The 19,726-nt window shown below is 44.0% G+C and overlaps 1 protein-coding gene across 2 annotated transcripts in view; it reads right to left on the bottom strand.

Annotated features, from left to right (window-relative positions):
- Positions 1–19,726, bottom strand: part of PIH1D1 (PIH1 domain containing 1) — a 159,601-nt gene that overhangs the window by 84,902 nt on the left and 54,973 nt on the right. For both annotated transcript variants that reach the window (XM_086930228.1, XM_086930229.1), the window contains exons 4-7: positions 12,915–13,100; positions 12,491–12,552; positions 5,375–5,456; positions 4,815–4,911 (exon numbers count right to left, since the gene is read on the bottom strand). In XM_086930228.1, coding sequence (XP_086786354.1) covers positions 4,815–4,911; positions 5,375–5,456; positions 12,491–12,552; positions 12,915–13,100 — 427 coding nt within the window. The remainder of the gene's footprint in view (positions 1–4,814; positions 4,912–5,374; positions 5,457–12,490; positions 12,553–12,914; positions 13,101–19,726) is intronic.

Genomic DNA, 19,726 nt, shown 5'->3' with positions numbered 1-19,726 from the left:
CTATCAAAAGGTGGACTGAACTCTCAACCCAGCTAAACTCACTTTGCTTAAACAAGGGGCTGAGAGCTACTAATGGAAGGACTAAGCATGATAAATCAGGGTCAATCACCTATAGGAGTGGATCCCGCAAAAGCAGAATTGACTACATTCTGATTCATTTGGGATTATGGAAACATCTAGTGGACATGTCGGTAGTTGAGAGGGCCGAGAGTGACCACAACCCGCTATGCATGTCCTTGAATCACTGGGAGGTGTCCGTAGACGCAAGGGGTGTAGGACCAGACAAACCCGTCAATGCATTTATTTCTACTGATATGCGCCACCTTCGGTGGGCCAAAATCGTAGGGCGCCAGGAGCACACAGACTTCATAGCAACGAAGTTATTGCAGGCCACAAGCGACCTGGGAAAGCAAGGCAGCAAAGGGGCCACGATCTCAGCCTTAGAGAGGACCACAACGATTCATGAATTATATTTTGCTGACTTAAGAAACCTCTTTGTTAGGCCATCACACCCCCGACCCCCCCCCCCCCCCCCCGTTGGTATACTGGGGAGTGTCGGAAGGCTCGATTGGACCTAGGCAGAGCAATAAAAAGCAAATCAACTGGGAACGTTTGGCTAGCCAGGGCTGCATATAAACGTATTGTGGCGAAATCCAAGCGTGCATGGGACGAACAAAGGTGGCTAGACTTGAAGGAAGCAGGTACCCAAAAGGACCCCAGAAGATTTTGGAACATCCTCAAGTGGGGAAACGAAGGAGCTCCGGAAAAATCCCAAAACTGGGTAGCTCAAGATCAATGGGTGGCCTATTTTAAACCTCAATATGCCAAGGGGGTGGAACCAAGTGTAACCATGGAGGTCCCGCGTCTATTCGCCACGGAAGACTTGTTCAACCTTGGTGATGTCCTTAACGCCCTAAACTCAGTTGTCCCTGGAAGAGCACCAGGCATGGATGGTGTTCCTGCTGATGCATTCCTGCATGACAAAGATTCCTGGGGCAGGTACATACTGATTCTAGCTAATGCCATAGCGAGAGGAGCCCCCATACCCCAATCTTGGAACGGGGCCGAAATCATACCCGTATTTAAGAAGGGAGATAAATCTCTACCTGGCAACTATCGACCAATTAGCCTGATTGATAACATTCAAAAGGTTTTTGGCAGGCTAATATTGAATAAGATCTTAGAGTGGGAACTGGATCAGAACATCCTATCCCAACTCCAGGCGGGATTTAGATCAGCAGTTAGCACAGTCGACCAAGTGCTGCATTTTGTAATGCTGCACTGGAAGACCGTACAAATTAACGGGGGTAGTTTATATGCTGCCTTTATAGACCAAAAACAGCTTTTGACCTTGTCCCACGCCCTACTCTGTGGAGCTTCCTTAGAGATATGGGAAAGCCGAGCTCCCTACTTGCACTTACCATCAGGCTACACAAGCAGAACTTTGCCCAGATAAGATGGGGGCGCCCTGGAAACACTACTCCACAATTTCCAGTAGAAAGAGGGGTTAGGCAGGGCTGCGTCCTTGCTCTAACATTGTTCTCCATGTACATCAACGATGCGGCAGGATTGCTGTTAGAATCAAATGTTGACGCCCCTACCCTTGCAGGAGCAAAAATTTCCATTTTAATGTTTGCCGACGATTGTCTGATCATCGCAAAGACCCGAGCGGACTTCAAAAGGCTCTAGGAATTTTTGAAGACTTTTGTTCCGCCCGAGGTCTGGAGGTGAATGTTTTAAAATCAAAATTTATGTCTTTTAACGTGTCGAAATATTTCAAGGGAACTGTAATGATGAACAAGCTGATGCTTCAGAAGGTCCAAGCTTTTAATTATTTGGGTATTTGTATCCAACATGATCTTTCTTGGAAGCAGCAGACAGAGCTGTCGACCCCCAAACATCGACAGCTTGCTGGTGCCTTGATATCGGAACATTCTAGGTCCCTCACAAAGCCAATAGCACCGGTTCTAACAGCATACAATGGCAAAGTTGTTAGTTTCGCCTTATGCGGCGTGGAAATCTGGGGCTTTGAGAACTTAAGAAAACTGACAACTTCCGAAAACCGGTTCCTAAGAAACCTTATAAAGTTACCCCAGAGTACCCTTACTCTATGACCTGGGTCAGAGCCCAATTGCATTAATCGCTTCATTTCGTCCAGTCTTGTATTGGAGGCGGTTATGGTCAACACCCGAATTGAGAGTATTTGCGAATGGGCTCCTGGACATAATAAAAAGTGATACGTACCATAAGATTAAATGGTTGCGCAAAATTGGGGAAGTATTACGGAGTCTAGGCTTGAATGATCTATGGGAAGACCCTGCAAACGCAAGATTTCCTTCCAAGAAAGTTCTAAAATCACTCTATTGGGGGACAGTTGTCTCGAAAAACTATAGGTATACCGCTCCACTTTCACTGACCGGCACCTTTCTGGTGCTTAAAGAGCAGGCCAGTTTGGAAGACTTTTGGGACTTCATCACACGACCCCTAGACCGGAAGTTGTACTTTCAACTTAGTATTGGAAGCCAACCAATTAGATCATTTACCAATCGTTGGTCTAGTGGCGGAAAGGCTAACTGTCCGTGCTGTTTTGCTTCAAAAGAAACTATTGATCACCTACTGTTTGTATGCCCTGTTTACGTGGCACCTCGCAAGGTATGGTTATCCCCAATGAGTAAATTGATGGGCAGCAGAAGTGGGATGGTGGCCGCCAGAATCATCCGCACTTGTACCGATAAATTTGTGTCTATTGCTGTGGCAACATTTTTAGGATGGGCTTGGACAATAAGAACCAAACTGTTATAATGGCTCTTATATATTTATTTATTACCACATTACAGCCAACCTACGATGAAACACACTGTATGCACTTTCGTTCCTCTGATGCTTTTTGTAACTATAACTAAGTGAATTATCCTATTTGAAACCTAACTTTTAGCACTATTTATTGTTATTTTAACGAATTACATCTGTATCATATGCTTTTATGACAATCGTCGAATAAAGCTGGTTTGAACTGAGCATATGACTCTGATATGTGATTTACACTGTGAAAAGGTGCGATTATCACACCGTGTGACCTCTTTTAGGGTTATTAAGCGTTATGCATATGCACAATACATTAAAATGAATTGCACATTTATCCTCTGCTCAAACAGAAACATTGTCCTGCTGAGTGAAGGAATGGTAGATTCTTTGTCCAGGAATGAGGCGTCTTCTAGATTTCCTCAAAAAAATGCTCACCTTATTTTCCCAAGCTGCAGAGGAGTCCCAGCTCGCTAGATTTTGTGAACTTCTGAGAAATCTCAGAAACAAAATGTATTCATTTGTAGGTAACTTTTCAGCTTCCCCAACTTCTTTGGGTTGTGTGCAAGGTACAATGAAGGAAACATAACTTGTGAATATTTTGCAAACACTTGCACTCAAAAAGTTTGGTGCTTTTGCTCAGAGAAAAGGTCACAGGTCGACCTTTGACCCAGAATATTTTGCTGGAGAGGGCAAGTGCCCATTATAGCTTCATGTCTGTGTGGTCATCACAGAATGTGGTTTTAATATGATCCAGATGAAGGGAAAATAGAATTAACCTGGATGGTGAAATAGGGTAAACATTTTCAGTTGTTTTCCTTCGTTTTCAAAACGTAAATGGAGTTCAAACATTTTTGTAAGGTTTATCCTAGCTTTCAAAACATAGCTCGCAAACCTATGTCTATTAACCTTATGTTGCCGGGAAGTATTGCTACACAAGCTCTCATTGAGCATTTGCAAACGGCATGTCCCACTATTTCACAAATCCAGGGTAACTGGGTCAAAGGCGGAAGATGCTCACCCTGCCAAAACATACAGAGCTCACCTCCCCCTCTGCCTTCCCAAACCTGGGAGGCGAAACAGAGGGCAGTATTACATCAGCGGTGGTTCACGCAGCCTAATTTAAAGGGCTTGCATTACAGCCCTGTTTGGGAAGTCGATGAATCCTGTGGTACCACTGCCAGCGAGTTACAGGGCTGCCAAATTGAAATAAAGATTTGAAACACCACACTTTTCTCTCCCGCGTCTGGTGCTATGGGAATTTTATATTTTTTCCAACACAGTTCCATTCCAGAGAGCAAGCGTGTCTTTAATAAATGTTATGGATTGCACGAAGCCGAGACTATTCATTAAAAACATGGTAGAGACAGAGAGGGAATGAGACTTAGGGCTCAATATGTCTGTTTTTAGTAGACGTGTGGCACGATTATGCCACATAATCCTGGCCAATTCTCTATTGAATTTGGAAAGTTATGGCCTTTACGACAAAGCGGATGCGCGAAAAAAGTTGTATGCACATATAGGAATGAGCACTACAACATGAGGGGAAACAGTTGCATAACTACACTGTGTAGGAGGAGAAGCGCGTCAGCAAGGGGAGGGGCCTGCACGATTCACTAGCTTGAGCGACCGGTGGCGCCGCGATAATTGATAACATATGGCGCTGCGCGCTCCCGCAAGTGAATCGCCACAAGTGCACGCGTTGCCATTGAAGGCAATGGAACGCGTGCACGTTTTTGGCTGAAAAGCCAAAGCAACGGCTAAAGGTCTGTTTGCCTAAGCAGGGCATGTGCGCTGCATAGGCGAGACCTAAAAAGACTAGTGAGGAAGTGATGAGTGAGTGAAAGGGACAGAGCTGATACCCTGTGCGCATCACATACACACTTCATACTCATGCAAATAAATGCTATAACCATAATTATTATAAACCCTGCACAGTATCCATATGCTGACATGACAACAATGGGTTCACGACGTATACAGGTTTATCTGAGGAAACCACCAGGGCTTACCTGGTTTCCATTTCTTGGATGATGGGCTTCGACTTGGTCCTGATGTTCTGCTCAGACAGGGACCCCATGAATTTACGATTCTTTAATTTTCGCCATTCTGAAATTAAATAAACTCAGACAGATATTCACAGAGAATGGTGCACACTGCATGGATTCATCACAGTATGTTACTACGGATTGCCATCTGGAAATTAGATACTAGTTAAATGGGTATTTCTGGCTATGGCTTAATTCAGCAGAAATGTATTTAAATGACCCCAGAAACAATTCAACATTTCTTTCTTCTTAGCCATGTAAAGGCCATCGAAAAACTAACTCCAAGAGAACATTATGCAAGGTTCTGTCGACTCACCAGCTTTTCCTTTCGTCCCATCTCAATGCTGGTAGAAGGGCATTGGCTTCATAAAATAAAAGAGTTTGGCAGATCCCACCTTGAGAACCATTCAGTCCGAACTAAAATCGGAGGCAATAAAATGTGTCTATCATCCAGCAGAGAGCAACCCACCCCGCGTTTCATTGGTCCAAACTGCCTCTGCAGATATCACATTGCTCATGCTTACCTCTGGAGAGCTCCAACTGGTACTTGTTCTCAAGACCTTCAAGAGTCACAGTGATAAAGAACTCCATAAACAACTCATTTGTCTGCAAGAAAACAAAAGAACAGCTTTCTGAATGATGACTGAAAATGTAACTGTTCAATTGTTACCAACAGCAGCAAGAAGGCACCAAGGGTAGCTCTGATGTAACTCCATTTTATTGTTAGGCCAGGATATGTAATCTGAGTAGCAGCAATCAGTCATCCCCTTTATCCTAAAAGTGTCCAGTACTCTGCCAATTTTCAGTCTTCAACCCATTTTGGAGGAAACAGCCTGCAGATAAAATTGAAGTCTTTGTTGAAAAAGCACGGTTGGCTTACCCTGCTATGCTTTTGGTATTTTTATTAAATTAAAAGGGCTCTTTAATTAACAAATGTAGGAAGTAGTACTGCTCTCTGCACCATGAGAAGCTCCACTTTTGGTCATGTGTTTAAGGTGGTTAAAGCTGTGTAGCTTGCAGGAGCATTTGGCACCTGTAAGTGAGAGGGGTGACTGCTATAGATACCCACAGGGCCGACATTAACACTGGTAGTACCCTGTGCGACGTTCCATTACTGCCAATACAAGTGATAAGGGAAGCCATTTTAAAAACATGTGCTAGACACAAGTGAAAACGAGTTTCCCTGCTATATGACGGATTCAGTGAAAATAGAGATGTTTCATATCAATAAACCTACACTAATGGCAGTGTCAGATTTAGTAATACATGCACCCAGAGTGGACCTTAGAAGTGCCCCCTAAAAACCTACCAGCTACTGGTGTGCTGACTGATTGGTTTTCGCCATCCTGCTACCAGAGAAGAGTATCTGACCCGCAAGGGTGAGGGCCTTTGCTCTCAGAGGTCCAGAAACTGAGCCTGCTCAAGTAGGGAATGTTTTCTACTCCTCCCACATCTCGACCTGCAGATTAGCATTCCAACCTAGTGGAGCTTCAAAGAGCCTACGGACTTTGGTATGCAAATCGGTTTCCCTTCACAGGAGGAGAAGCTGACCTCTTTTGTCCTGAACCATTTGGCATCTGGAGGGCAAAATTATCTAGTCAGATAGCCGTGTCCACCCTCAGGCTAATGCACCCCTAAGGTGGGCTTCCTGAAGTGGAGGAGACTTTTCAAAGTAGCCATCGAGGTGATGGCAAAATCATAAATTCTGGGATAGGGTTATGACCACCTTTCCCAGGAAGTGGTCATACAGCTGGCGTATTGACCCCAGGCTAGTTAGCTACCCTGCACTTTCCTAACACCACTAAATTCAGTATCTATGGGAGCCCCTGACACAAGAGAATCAGATCCTGCAGACCAAAAGAAGAAGAAGATCCGAAAAGCTGTGAAAGCAAGAACTGCAGAATAAGCAATTGGCTTGTCACCAGCCTTGCCGGCTGGTTCACCTATTCTCAACAATTGCACCAAAGTCATTCTGGACATGAAAGCTATAAAACCTCCAAAGCCTGGGAGGACTGCTATCACTTATTCAAAGAAACAGAAACTCATGTGGAGCAGCAGAGCTGTTCCGCAGCTGCAGGTACCAAAGACAGAGCTGTGAGGCTCCAAGACCGAGAAAACCCAACACCGGGCAGCACCATTGCACCGAGTCACTTAGCCAGAGCAGAAGTGTGCCAACGGGGTCCACTGACTCTCCAGACTTGAACCCCTTCTGGGATTATCCTGCTGGGGACTTCCCAACGCTGCCTACCACATCTATTTACAAGCCCAATCTACCACGACTACTCCTGGTAATGAAAACCCCACGCCTTAAGACACCTCTGCACCCATCACCCCTGGCCCGTGGAGAAGAGGACCAAAGGTGTCCTCCCCAATCCCCGAGCATCATGAGGTCTGAATCCCCCTATACGTTCAGCCCTACTGGTCCAGCACTGCAGTATTTGTTTATTTTTATTTATTTATTTATTTTTGTTGTTTTTTTAATCCTCATTTACCTTGCCTTCTTCTTGATTAGCCTCCAACTGCCATGTGCGTCTTAAATCAGAGTGCGTAGTTTTGACTGCACCTGAAGTGAGTATCGTGGGAATCGGCAGGAGATGACCCGAAGAGGTACAGGGGATGACTCCAAACTTGGTATTGAAACCTATAGAAACAGCCATAAAACCGAGAGGGGGGGTCTAGTTCTTGGAGTATTAAGGCATAATCATTGGACCAGGGGAAAAGAAGAAAAAAAAAAAAAAAACCCCGGCTACTGTCTCCATTAAACCAAGAAGTCCCAAAAAGCCACGTTACGTGAGCTGCAAGATCTCAGCAAGTCTGTGTTAGATGTTTCATACAGGGATGACAACCAGTTTGCGTGTGATGGTGCTGTATTTTCTATCCAAACTTTACATATCTGTCTTCTTGCAAGTAATACTGCATAAAACAAGAATGTCCTTGCATGACCTTTTATGTTGCTGTCCCACCCAAATATAATAAGAGGTAATGTAATGGGCGCCGAGATATTAAGAATGGAGTCCAGCGTCTCTTTCACTTCATTCCAGAACTGTAGGGCATTCCTTGAACATATGGATGTCCGAGACCGCGATATAATTGCATTTATTGCATTTCTTTCCTGGAATGAATTTAGACAGTTTTAGGGGGGAGAAATAGGCTCGATGTATCGTAAAAAAAATTGTTACGCCTCAGCCATGCAGGTTTAACACTTTTATATAGCTGGGTGCAAGATTTCTGCCAGATGTCAATACTTTGGGCCCCAAGCTCTGTTCCCCATAGTTCCTCCGGGAGGATGAATTCACCGTCTATCTCCTCTAGCAAATTCCAGTACCACTGCGAAACTTCTTTACCCCCCCTACCAGCTTTTGTTCTATGGTACTGCTCTTCCCAAGTGTTACTCCTGACCTAGTTAGTGCTTTCACCCAACTTAAACCTCGAAAACTCTGGGCCAAATTGTTCCCGTAGCTCCTCCCAGGACCTCAGTGATTCGCCTAGAAGCAAACCCCCCATGTTGATATTCCTCCATCTCTCACCGGTATTGCGAGTCTATCTTTCAGACAGAGCGGTAGCCCGGGAGATTCCCAGATAGGTGCATAATTTGAGAAATACGGCAAACCTAGTTTTTTCCTCATTTGTGACCAGACCTTCGCCTGGGACATAAGAATTTTTAGCTTTACTTTTTTAAAGTATTTCTGATCCCCGAATTTAAACATGAAACCATTGGTTGATATTGCAGCTCCAACCAACATGGCTTTAAACATTACGCCAATAGATGTGTTGTATGGTATTTTTAAAAGCATTCTGGAATGGGACAACTGAAAGGCACATGCATAATACTGCAAATCAGGTAAAGACAGTCCCCCCTTTTCCCTCCTCCTCCTCAGTTTTTTCCATGCCACTCTCGCCGATTTATAGTTCCAGACAAAGGAGTTTAGCTCTCTCTGACACTTCTCCAAGATTTTGTTGTCAAATGCCAAAGGGATGGTATTAAAGATAAAAGTAAATTTAGGGAGGATAGACATCTTTATCAGACTTACTCTGCCGAGGATAGTCAATGGAAGATTGGACCAAGATTTTAACAATTTCCTACTCTCATTGAACACTCTCTCTAGATTGACTTGAGCGAATTTGCCGACTTCTTGTACCACTCGGATACCCAAATATCGCATGTAGTTGGTCACATCCAGCTGTAAGTTGGGGATATTCCATGCCATGATGTCAGTTTTACTTGCATTTATCTCATACCCCGAGATGCAGCCAAACTCTTCGGCTCTCTTAATAACCTCTGGGAATGAGGTCTCCGGATCGGAGGTTAGAATTAGAATATCGTCTGCGTAAAGAGCTACCCGCCTTTCCCACTCCCCAAATCTGAATGATGGAATATTTACATCTCCCCTTAATACTTCTGCAAATGGTTCAATGTACAGATTGAAGAGGAGAGGGGAGAGCGGGCAGCCCTGTCTTGTACCTCTCAAGATTTTAAATGAGTCAGACAGTGTGCCATTGATTAGGAGCCGTGCCGATGGTGCATTATACATAAGTGCTACAGTGCGACAGAACTTCGCCGAAGTTAAACTTCTTCAGAGCAGCACCAAGATCGGGCCAATTGACCCTATCAAAGGCTTTAGTCGCATCTAAGGTGAGTGTTGCCAATGGAAGGGAAAAGGATGAGGCGATATCAATTGCCCCCACGAGATCATACGTCAGATCGGATACCTGGCGGCCTTTGATAAATCCCTTCTGGCACTGCAGTATCTGGTCACGATGACTGATCCCCATAGGGATGCATTGGGCAACAGATGCCGTTTGGTACCACTGCCCCCTGCTCCTTTTGTGCTGCTGGAGGTGATCTGCTGGTGCTGCCTTGGATCATGCCCCATTCTCGCCTCAAGTCCCATAGGTTGGTCTCATAAGTTCCTACAAAGAACTTGTATGCTGTATTTGGTTTTGCTTCCATAGTATAACATTTCAGGCTCTGAAAAATGCACTAAGTGTGGACTCCATAAATAAAAACGTATTTCACTTGGAAAACATACTTACCTGATCATAATGATTCTGGTGCCGAAACATACATATGGATATGTGTTATAGGTGGCATTCTGCCCTCCATAAATTACAGGTGTCCTAGTCAAATGGTTTTCTGACCCATAATTTAAAACATTTTGCCACATGATCCATTGGCCACCGCTCTGCACTCTGAGGGAGCTTAATCATGTTAGGCTCAAACATATCACCCCGGATGGGGTCATTCAAACACTTAAATGTTGATGCCTGATCCAAGACATCTAAGCTATCAAAGAGGATTAAGCTCTCTTGAGGATCAAATACGTATTCATCAAACTCTAAATTCTCAGCCTCAAAAGCATTCTTCTCAAAAGAGTAGCTCTGACCATCTCTCAACTCCAAGTTGTCCCTTTCCTCTAGTGCTGCTAAGGACAACCATTCTCTATTGGAGCGCTTGGGCTACCACCAGTTAGTTACCGCATTAGTGTCAGCCTTGTCTAAATGCTTGCTCTTCTGGGCAACTTTTCCCCTCTTTTAGGTGATAGAGGTAGAACGGGTTTCCTCCTCCAAGGAAAAATAATTTTCCTCCGAGAGAGTGTCCTGCATCCTCTTAGCAAGAGCAGTTTCCACAGCCTCTTTAACAAAGGACCTTAAATCCTTATCTAAGAATCTCTTAATAAAGTCCCCAATAAGTTCAGCAGTTGGCTACACATAAGGTCTAACTTCATCAGTCATCCTGCTTATCAGGTAGAATATCAGAAAAACATATTAACCCAAAATAATTTTTGCGCTGTACGTCAACATAAGCATAACAATAGGAGAAACCCCATAATTCTATCTTCCTTTTCCTCCCAAAAGGATAGAATCTACCTTAAAGAGGACCAGCTGGGAGAGCCCAAGCGCTGCAGTACACTTATCATTTGGTAAAGGATCGTTAGGCCCTTTCGAATCCCGATACAAGACGAAAAAATACTGGTTGTTGTTGATTGCTATGATAAAGCACTTCCTCGCTCACACATGTTACCATAGCAACCTAGCCCAAAACAGAATGGAGGAAATGAAATACCAGTATTTGTAAAGCACACAGCTACCTCCGAAGTGGTGTCCCGGCGCTGGGGGCCCTTGGTAAGATTAAGCGAGCTATTGCCCAGAGTCACATGGTGCTGGGCTGACCTGCCGCCGGTGCCGGGGATCGAACCGTGAGCCCCAGATTCCAACGTCAGTCTCCCTGGCCGCTGCACCACACCTCCTCCAGAGGGTTCTTCAAAAGGTAACCAATTCAAGTGTGATAGGTGAGCCGACCGCTCACGTGACCACCTCTTCCTGCAAAATAAAGGAAACGCTCCGAATGCAGAGCAGCCCGCTCCCTTGATCTAGTTTAAGCTCCGAAGTTCCAAAGTCACATCACATTACCCCTCTGTTAAAGTCTCTCCGTTGGCTCCCTATCTTTGAACGGTCTCTATTTAAGATGGGCTGCCTGATCTTTATGTCGCTTGCTGGCATGGCCCCTGCCTATATCACATCTAAGATCAGTGCCTACGTGCCTGGTAGAAGCCTTCGTTCTTCTACCCAGCACCTTCTCAACGTTCCTGGATATCGCAGGAAAAAACTGGGTGGATCCAGATTCTCGACTCTTGCCCCCTTCTTTTGGAATGCTCTCCCTCTTGCCATCAGATCCATTCTGCGATACACTGAGTTCCGAACAGCCCTTAAAACCCACCTCTTCTCCCTGGCTTATATTTCTTAACTTTCTTCCCCGCTCCCCTCAGGATAGTCTTTCTGCAGCGCCAAGAAACCGCCTGGTAGTAGAGCGCTTTACAAAACCCTTCCAACTTCAACTTCAACTTCAACTTAAGCATCCTTTTTGTCAAAGACAGCACCCACAGAGCAGACCCCTTCTGATGCCATCCCATGCTTCCACTGCCGAAGGGAGCGGCATGAAAAGCTGCCTCAGGGCTGACAGGAGTTGGCGTGCCGTTACATCGGTTCCGCTCAGCAGCCCTATCAGTTGCGCTGGGCCCCAGGGCATGAGCCAACAAGCCATCTGCCTTTCGAACAAGCCCCAACCTTCCGTGTGCAAAAGAAACTTAAGGTAAGACACTGCTCACTGTTTAACCTTTCGATACATCAATAATTATCAAAAACCAGAGACCATTCCATTAATTGGAAGGGTTAGAACCTAACACCAAAGTTATTAAAGCATTCAATACCTATACAGTAAGACATTGTTGTAGTATGAATAAGCACGCATTAACTTATCAATAAGAAGTCGCAATTAAAAAGGAGGATTACTACTTTCCTTGAACATATATATTGTTTGGCCATTCTAAAACAGATTTAGAGCTTTATGATGCATTTGTTATTTTGTTTAAAGGGCTGCATATTGTGGCAGCAATAAAAGGTTATTGCATAATGGTAGCCTCCAGTCTTGTAATGAAATGTGGGTGCTCTCTGTCATCGTTTCTGGTCACCTTGGAATGAAGAGGGACTTCCACACAGGCAAGGTGAACAGCAAGAGGGCATGCCAGCAGAGAGTCAGCGTACCATCCAGCTCGTTCGTTTTAATTAGCCATAAAACATGTAAAGAAAAGGTTTACTGCCGCACAAAGAAGTTATCCAGAAAAAAGGAAACCAACACATACCTGGATTTTCTGAAAGAAGGATGAGTTAATGGCAACATCATACACTGTGCATCCATTTCCACCTACAAACATACAAAAAAAGAACATGGTTATTCTTATCTACCAGTGACCGCTAGAATTGTTCATCATTTGAGGTGTCTTTAAATCATCTATCCATGTATTCGAAACAGACACTGTGCAACTAAAAGGCAAATTTCAAAATCAAATCTGATAACCCAAGTAATAGGACTCTAGACCCTAATAAATAAATAATAATCTATTACTTAACCAGTACGCGCTGCCATACTGTGCTGTGAGCATTCTATGAAATCTTCAGTGTTACAGATTAGCTGCTGAATTACTGTACATGCATCAAAACTGTAGGGGTATAATTATGTCTCTAATGTGCATCTTCAATGCTATTAAATTTGCTCCCTGTACTTACTGTTGTCCATTTCTGTGTGAGCCTCCCCAAGGCTCATAGGCACCCTGAATCCAGAGGGGTCGTCAGATTCCAAGATGGTGACCAGTTCCTGCTCAGTGAAGTCTGGTGGTGCAGGGATGTGCTCTGATCTGCAGATGTTGACGAAGATCTTATCATTCTGCACAGATCTGGTCTTGATGCAGAACCCTTTTTTCAGGGGGTATAAAAATAAATGCTCACAATTCATAGGAAACCTTCTTAACGCTTGTTAAGCTGTCTAATGTCATAATGAGCTTGAGATTTTAATAAGATTTAAGGAGATACATGCATAGAGGTAAGATGCAGCACACAGGGCTTACTTCCAAAATATAAAGATTGAAACATGGACAGGGCAAAATATTGCAACCAAAATATTGACTACCCGAAGAATATAGTGATGGAAAGTATTTATTGAGAAATATAGGTTTACTATTCATAATTCCACAACTATGCTGATATATCACATCTTGATGATATAGATCCTCTATATACAGGTTTATGTAGTTAATAATAATAGCTCTATACTTAATGAAATATCAATATACATGTGGGTAAACCAAGGTGATTGCCCAGTGCTTCACCTTCCAAAAGTTCTAGTTACCCTGTGAGGCATTTATATGTTAAAAAAACAACCATGATGCATCAATCACATTATTTGAGGTGATAAAAATATACATAATAGTGGTCCACCAAATTATTTCAATATCAAGTCATTTTAGTTTTAGAAAAGTCCATATAATAAACTCATTTATCTTCCAGTTGTGCTAGTTCATCTCCCAGTTAGGATAGTCCATAATCATAATTCATACGGGCAAGATTTTTTCCCCAACTGTACTATGATTTACACGTACTTGGATTGGTTATGACCGATTTCAGATTATATAGTTGTAAATAGAAGTTTAGCTAGCAATTGTATGTTTTTAGGTATTTTTAACATCCTTGAGAAAGTGGTTAATACACAAAACACGTGTCTGTAACAACTGGAATATTAGTAATAGATTTTTTTAACACTGAATATATGTTACAGAATTAATTTAATATATGGGCTTTTCTAAAATAAAGTGGCTGATATTGAAACAGTTTGATGAATTAAGATTATATATGTTTTATCACCTCCAATAGTGTGACAACTGGAATATTATTAACAGATTTTTCACACTGATTATACATTGCAGAGTCAATTTAATATATGGACTTTTTTTAAAATTAAAGTGGCTTGATATTGAAACAGTTTGGTGAATTAAAATTATGTATGTTTTTATCATCTACAATAATGTGACTGATGTACTGTTTCACTTACCGAAATATATCTACCTTCACAATATACTGTCTGTCAATATTCTGGCCACAATAAGTTGGCATGCCGCTATGTCTTCTTTCAATACTCTAGCATACAACCAACTTGCATATCTCAACATTATAATATTTATTCACTTCTTTATGCTATTTGTTCAAACCCCAGAAATAACACTCAATTATTAAATGAAATACTTGCAATAAAAGAATCTGAATACCAGCAATACCATTACACAGCAGGTAAGGAAAACCAAGCACATTTTGGTTAAGTTGTACAGATAGTTTCAGAAAGGAAGCTGATCGAATAGTGGTGACCATATTTCACCAAGTAGTTAATATTATTCTAGACACTGATGAAAGGCCTTTTTAATATTAGATACTGATCTTCTTCAGAGGAGATGGTTAAATTTTCTATTTCTCCATAGATCCCATTTTCTCATCCAACGCACTTCTTTATCACAATTAGCTATGGCTAGGATGAGATGAATGTTTGTAGATCGAATCTAACAAAAACAGTAGGATCTTGGAAACAACCTTAAAAGAGGAGTGCTGGAGCCCTTTTAAATTCTACATTTTCCAAAGGAAATGTAAACCGAGGGTCACTTCACTATGTTGGGGACAGGAATTCCCCAATCTAGGGAAGCCCATCTGAACATACTGTAACAGATTTGGTGGCATCTAAGCTTAATGGTTCACAACATCCCCTGGCTCATGGTTCTGATACAGGGCCACTATTGGTTATTCCAGAGGTGAGTGTCCCTGCCACAAGTAGGATCTCAGATTTACTTGCATTAAGCTGCAAAAAACTGCTCGTCATCCATTCCGCAATGGCCATCATGTCATCGTGGAACTTGGTGACATGTTGATCAGAGGTGTTGAATATCGAGATGACAAGCTGAGTGTCATCAGCATATGAGACCATAGAAAGGCCTCTGCTTTTAGCCACTTCTGCGTGGGGCTGGACATAGATATCAAATAATGTTGGACCCATGGTGGACAGGCTGCCTCTGGGAGCCATAGGGAGGGGAGATGACTTGAAAGGATCTGTCAGCTAAATACGACATGAACCAGTCGAGAGCAGAATCTCCTAGGCCGATCTTTTGAAGGAGTTGCAGCAGGGTTTTATGAAATACGGTGTCAAAAGAAGCACTAAGATCGAGGTTGTTTCACCCTTAAATACACATAAGTACCAATGATCTCTCACTCTGTAAAGTCTTGATCTTCACGCTTGATGCTCAACTAACAATGGAGAAACATTTCGTCTAGTAATCAAACTGATAAATTAACGATTTTCCCACTGGTACAAATCTGAGGGGAGAATGAAAGGGAAACGTTTTATCCAATGAGGATCTTGGCACTGCAGTCAATTGTGTGTCTTTTATGGTTGTTGGGATGCAGAACGGTCCTCTGCTAGACTTGGGAAAAGTGTGCCTCTTCCCTGAATTCCCCAAGGCAATCTGTAGTGTTTTTGGCATACGATTGGTGTGTGTGCTGAGGCCTTCCATAATATGGAGTGAATCCCTAAGAGGGGTTCTGTAGCTGGAGGAGCACACCAGGTACACCATCCTTTTGATCAGGTCCTTCGTCCACCTGTGTGGGATAAGGATGTTTAAGTGTGTACACACTTGAATGTGTAGAAGATGCATGTGGAGAGAATGAGGGCACACTGGGCTCTAGTTTGTATGGCCTATACTTTAAAGGTACCCACGATGGAGGATTGGAGAGAGAGTCTCAGGCAACAGATGTGACTCCCAACTCCCCTTGCCAGGTTTAGGTCCTGGAAAATCTCTACTAATCTACCATGAGGGTCTACCTAAAGCCTGCTGGAAGGAAGAGCAGTTACTGCTCAGGAGGGATATTAGCGGAGTCCCTGCACGAAGACACAGTTCTTTGAAGAAAAGGAGACTGCTAAGGAGTCAGTAAAGACAAACTCAAACTGTAACACCTGCACCGCTTCACTAAGAGTGACGGCTGCAGGCCATCAGCATAGACGATTGTACTGACAACTGAGGATGAGGAAGTCGTGGAAATAAAGAGGACGAGTTCTGCTGCTCAATCGATCATCACAAAAAGAATCCAGAGCCCCTGAGAACCACCGACAGGCATTAAGTTGCAAAGAATTGAAGAGTGCCGAAAGAAACTTAGACCGTTGAAAGAGACTCCACTCTGCATGGTGTGTTCATCACCAAAACCTGAAGTGCCACCGATCTTGTTTGTGTGAGTTGTTTATGCAGGACCTGGGAAAGACCCAAGTAATGCTTACCAGGACCACAAGCACCGCTGCTGTGCTGCACCATTTAAAAGGACATACCAGAAGTTGTGGGCAATGGTGCTGGTAGCAGGGCGTAGCGTGAAGCACAACCCCATCAGCTGGGCCGGAGCAAGGACAACAACTTTCCTGCCCAATGACCCACGTGAAATACACACCATGTGGTGCAGGCCTGCTCCTGTTGAGAGGCATTTGCAGGCACTGCTTGCGGTGGAAGGACTTCCGAAGCTCTTCACCAAGGACAGATAGTTTCGGTGGCATTATAGCGCAGAAGGGTAGGAACAGCGCACATCTATTTGGGGTGAGGAGTCTGATCTTGAGAGAAAGAGCAAGTTCGTCAGAACTACCCCCCATACCCTCATTGAGATCCCCACTTTGAGCGAAGGGACAATGCACATTGTGACAAGAAACTGTTCACAGATTTCCATGGATACTGTTTCTAATTAGCACCGTTCTTGTTTGTTTTGTGCTATTGCCAGTATTTTTCCAGTGTGTGTGTTAGAATTACAGTATCTTTCTTCCTAAAACTAAAGTACTGCATGGTTCATGATTTACGGATTTGGCACCCAGTGCATGTTGAGTAGTGAGTCCTGATCCTCACACCACGTCCTGAGTAGTCATTGGACTGCGCGACTCCACTACCTTGAATGTCAAGTGGTAAAGGGGTGCACCTGGTGCTCAGATTCAGGCTCTACAGTCAGGTTAAGCGCGGGACACCAGTAATTAAAGGGTCTGATTGTTACAATTTCAGCATAGTAACCGCGGACTACTGTGGGACTTCTAAAATGGTTTCCACAATGCTATACTGAAAGGTCCACCCAAAAACCACTATTGCCTTTAAAAAGGAAAAACAATCAGTTAAGAAAACAATGTCTTAACATATCGCCCTCAATCCTTTGCTTTCCGATGCTCTTCTTTATGCATGGCTCTTCTTCAAGATTTCTTTAACAACTTACAAACTATTAAGTTCCTCTAACCCAGCAACCTGAAGGAAAAGTTAACAAGCATTGGTAATGCATCGGTGTAGCCTATGTAGCGAATGAAAGAGAAGTTTTCATCAATAATCGTCCGGGAGAAGGAAAGAGCTCCCCGACAGGTAACATGGGAGTGAAGAGGATTGGGTGCAGCGGCCAGAGCTGCTGACTTGCGAGCTGGGGATCCTGGTTCGAGTCTCAGCAGCGCCACCCAACATTCCTGGGATTCTATGCAAATCACTTAAATTGTTATATCAATATGCTGCAATAGTAAAAATCAAAACCTTATGACAATATAGTTCCACCAAAGCGGATGTTAACAGTATTTTAGCAGTGGAAACCTGATAAGAGAAGCAGACGAGAAACAAGCATTGGTAAATGCAGGAAAATATACTGCATCCAATAGAAATGGAGGAAAGGTAAGTGGCACGCACAGGAACCAATGAGAAGCCAGGAAAGAGAGGATGCGGGATGCTAGTCCCTTGTATGTTTATATTAAAAACAATACAACAGGCAAATGAAAATGCTGCCGAAACCAGAGACATCAGGATAAAATCCCTCCTCCACCAGAAGTTCCAAAAAGCAGAAATGAATATAGAATGGCCTACAAGCAGAGATTACATGGCCCCAACACTAACTCCGATTCTTTTGTCTGCACTCAGTAAAGAATCCTCTCTTCAGATCTTTTCCTTGTTAAATGAACAAGAAACTTGCTTCTTGTTACTTTGTGTATTGTTCTATACCTCCCAGGCCTTTAAAGCACTTTTTTTGCCCTTGTAGGCTAGGTATGTTACTCAACACCAAATATGAATATATAAATACAAGGAACTAATAGAGACACATAGGAAAAGAAGCTGGAGTAGATGTTCATCACTGCTGCTTAGGCTGATAAGATCTAGACTGCGCTGGCTACCACTGCCACTAACAGGTGAGGAAAGTGTTATGCACGGATGGTTCTGGTTTGAGACTACGTTGTTTTCCCTCATCTGATCCAAGGTAGATGATAAAACCTCCTTACCATGGGCAGGGGGGGGGGGGCAAGAGGGGGCGCTTGCCCCCCCCTGGATTCAGGCCCGGTTCTAGAGGATAGGCCCACATACCTGGGCCGATTTTCCAACCTGAAAGGCTGCTACAGCGCCAAGTGTGACTCTCAGCAGGTCACAGAGTGAGGTCGGTTCATTGCCATGGGCAGAATGACAATGGGCCGGCAGAGGAGGCACAGCATGGAGCATCTCCGCCCATCCCAGGCCTCAGGAGGTAAGCAGCACAATTAGCAAGTCTTAGGCAGGGGACGGGAGCTTTAGTCTCTCACAGCAGGCCACAACAATCAGATAATAAAAAGCTATGGGGCGCGGGTGGGGGTGTTTGGGGAGCGGGGTTAGTGCAAACATTCTCAGTTTAAAAACTGTGAAGTGACAGACCGGATTGAAATTTAAACTTTATTATTAAATTCCATCCGTTTGTGCAATGGGGAGAATGCTGTATACAGCTAACAGTGAAAAAACTCTGCAAAAAACACTAAGGACTGAAATAACCACATTTAAAGAACAATATGACTAAAAATGGAAAAAAATGAATATTCGATTTTGACAATGTTGTAGTGAATAATTATAGATAAACACAATGAGGGAAGGAGACGGAAGGAGACAGAGGGCGACAGACAGAGGGAGTAAGACAGAGGGAAGGGGGCGACAGAGGGAGGGAGACAGACAGAGGGAGATACAGGGTGGGATACAGACAGAGGCAGACAGAGGGAGGGAGACAGAGAGAGAGGGAAAGAGTGAGACAGAGAGAGAGGGAGACAGAGAGGGAGACAGAGAGAGCGAGGGAGACCAAGAGAGAGGGGGACCGAGAGAGAGAGGGAGACCGAGAGAGAGGGAGACCGAGAGGGAGGGAGACCGAGAGAGAGTGAGACAGAGGGAGGGAGACAGAGGGAGCAAGGGAGAGGGAGGGAGACAGAGGGAGAGGGAGGGAGACAGAGAGAGAGAGGGAGACCGAGGGAGGGAGACAGAGAGAGAGGGAGACAGAGAGAGGGGGAGAGAGATAGGGCGAGAGATAGAGGGAGGGAGACAGAGGAAGGGAGACAGAGGAAGGGAGACAGAGGAAGGGAGACAGAGGAAGGGAGACAGAGGAAGGGAGACAGAGGAAGGGAGACAGAGGAAGGGAGACAGAGGAAGGGAGACGGAGGGAGACAGAGGGAGGGAGACCAAGGGAGGGAGACCAAGGGAGGGAGACCAAGGGAGGGAGACCAAGGG

The sequence above is a fragment of the Lissotriton vulgaris genome, chromosome 7 (assembly GCF_964263255.1).
Source record: "Lissotriton vulgaris chromosome 7, aLisVul1.2, whole genome shotgun sequence".
Taxonomy (NCBI): Eukaryota; Metazoa; Chordata; class Amphibia; order Caudata; family Salamandridae; genus Lissotriton; species Lissotriton vulgaris.
This window is presented reverse-complemented; position numbering and strand designations above follow the sequence as displayed.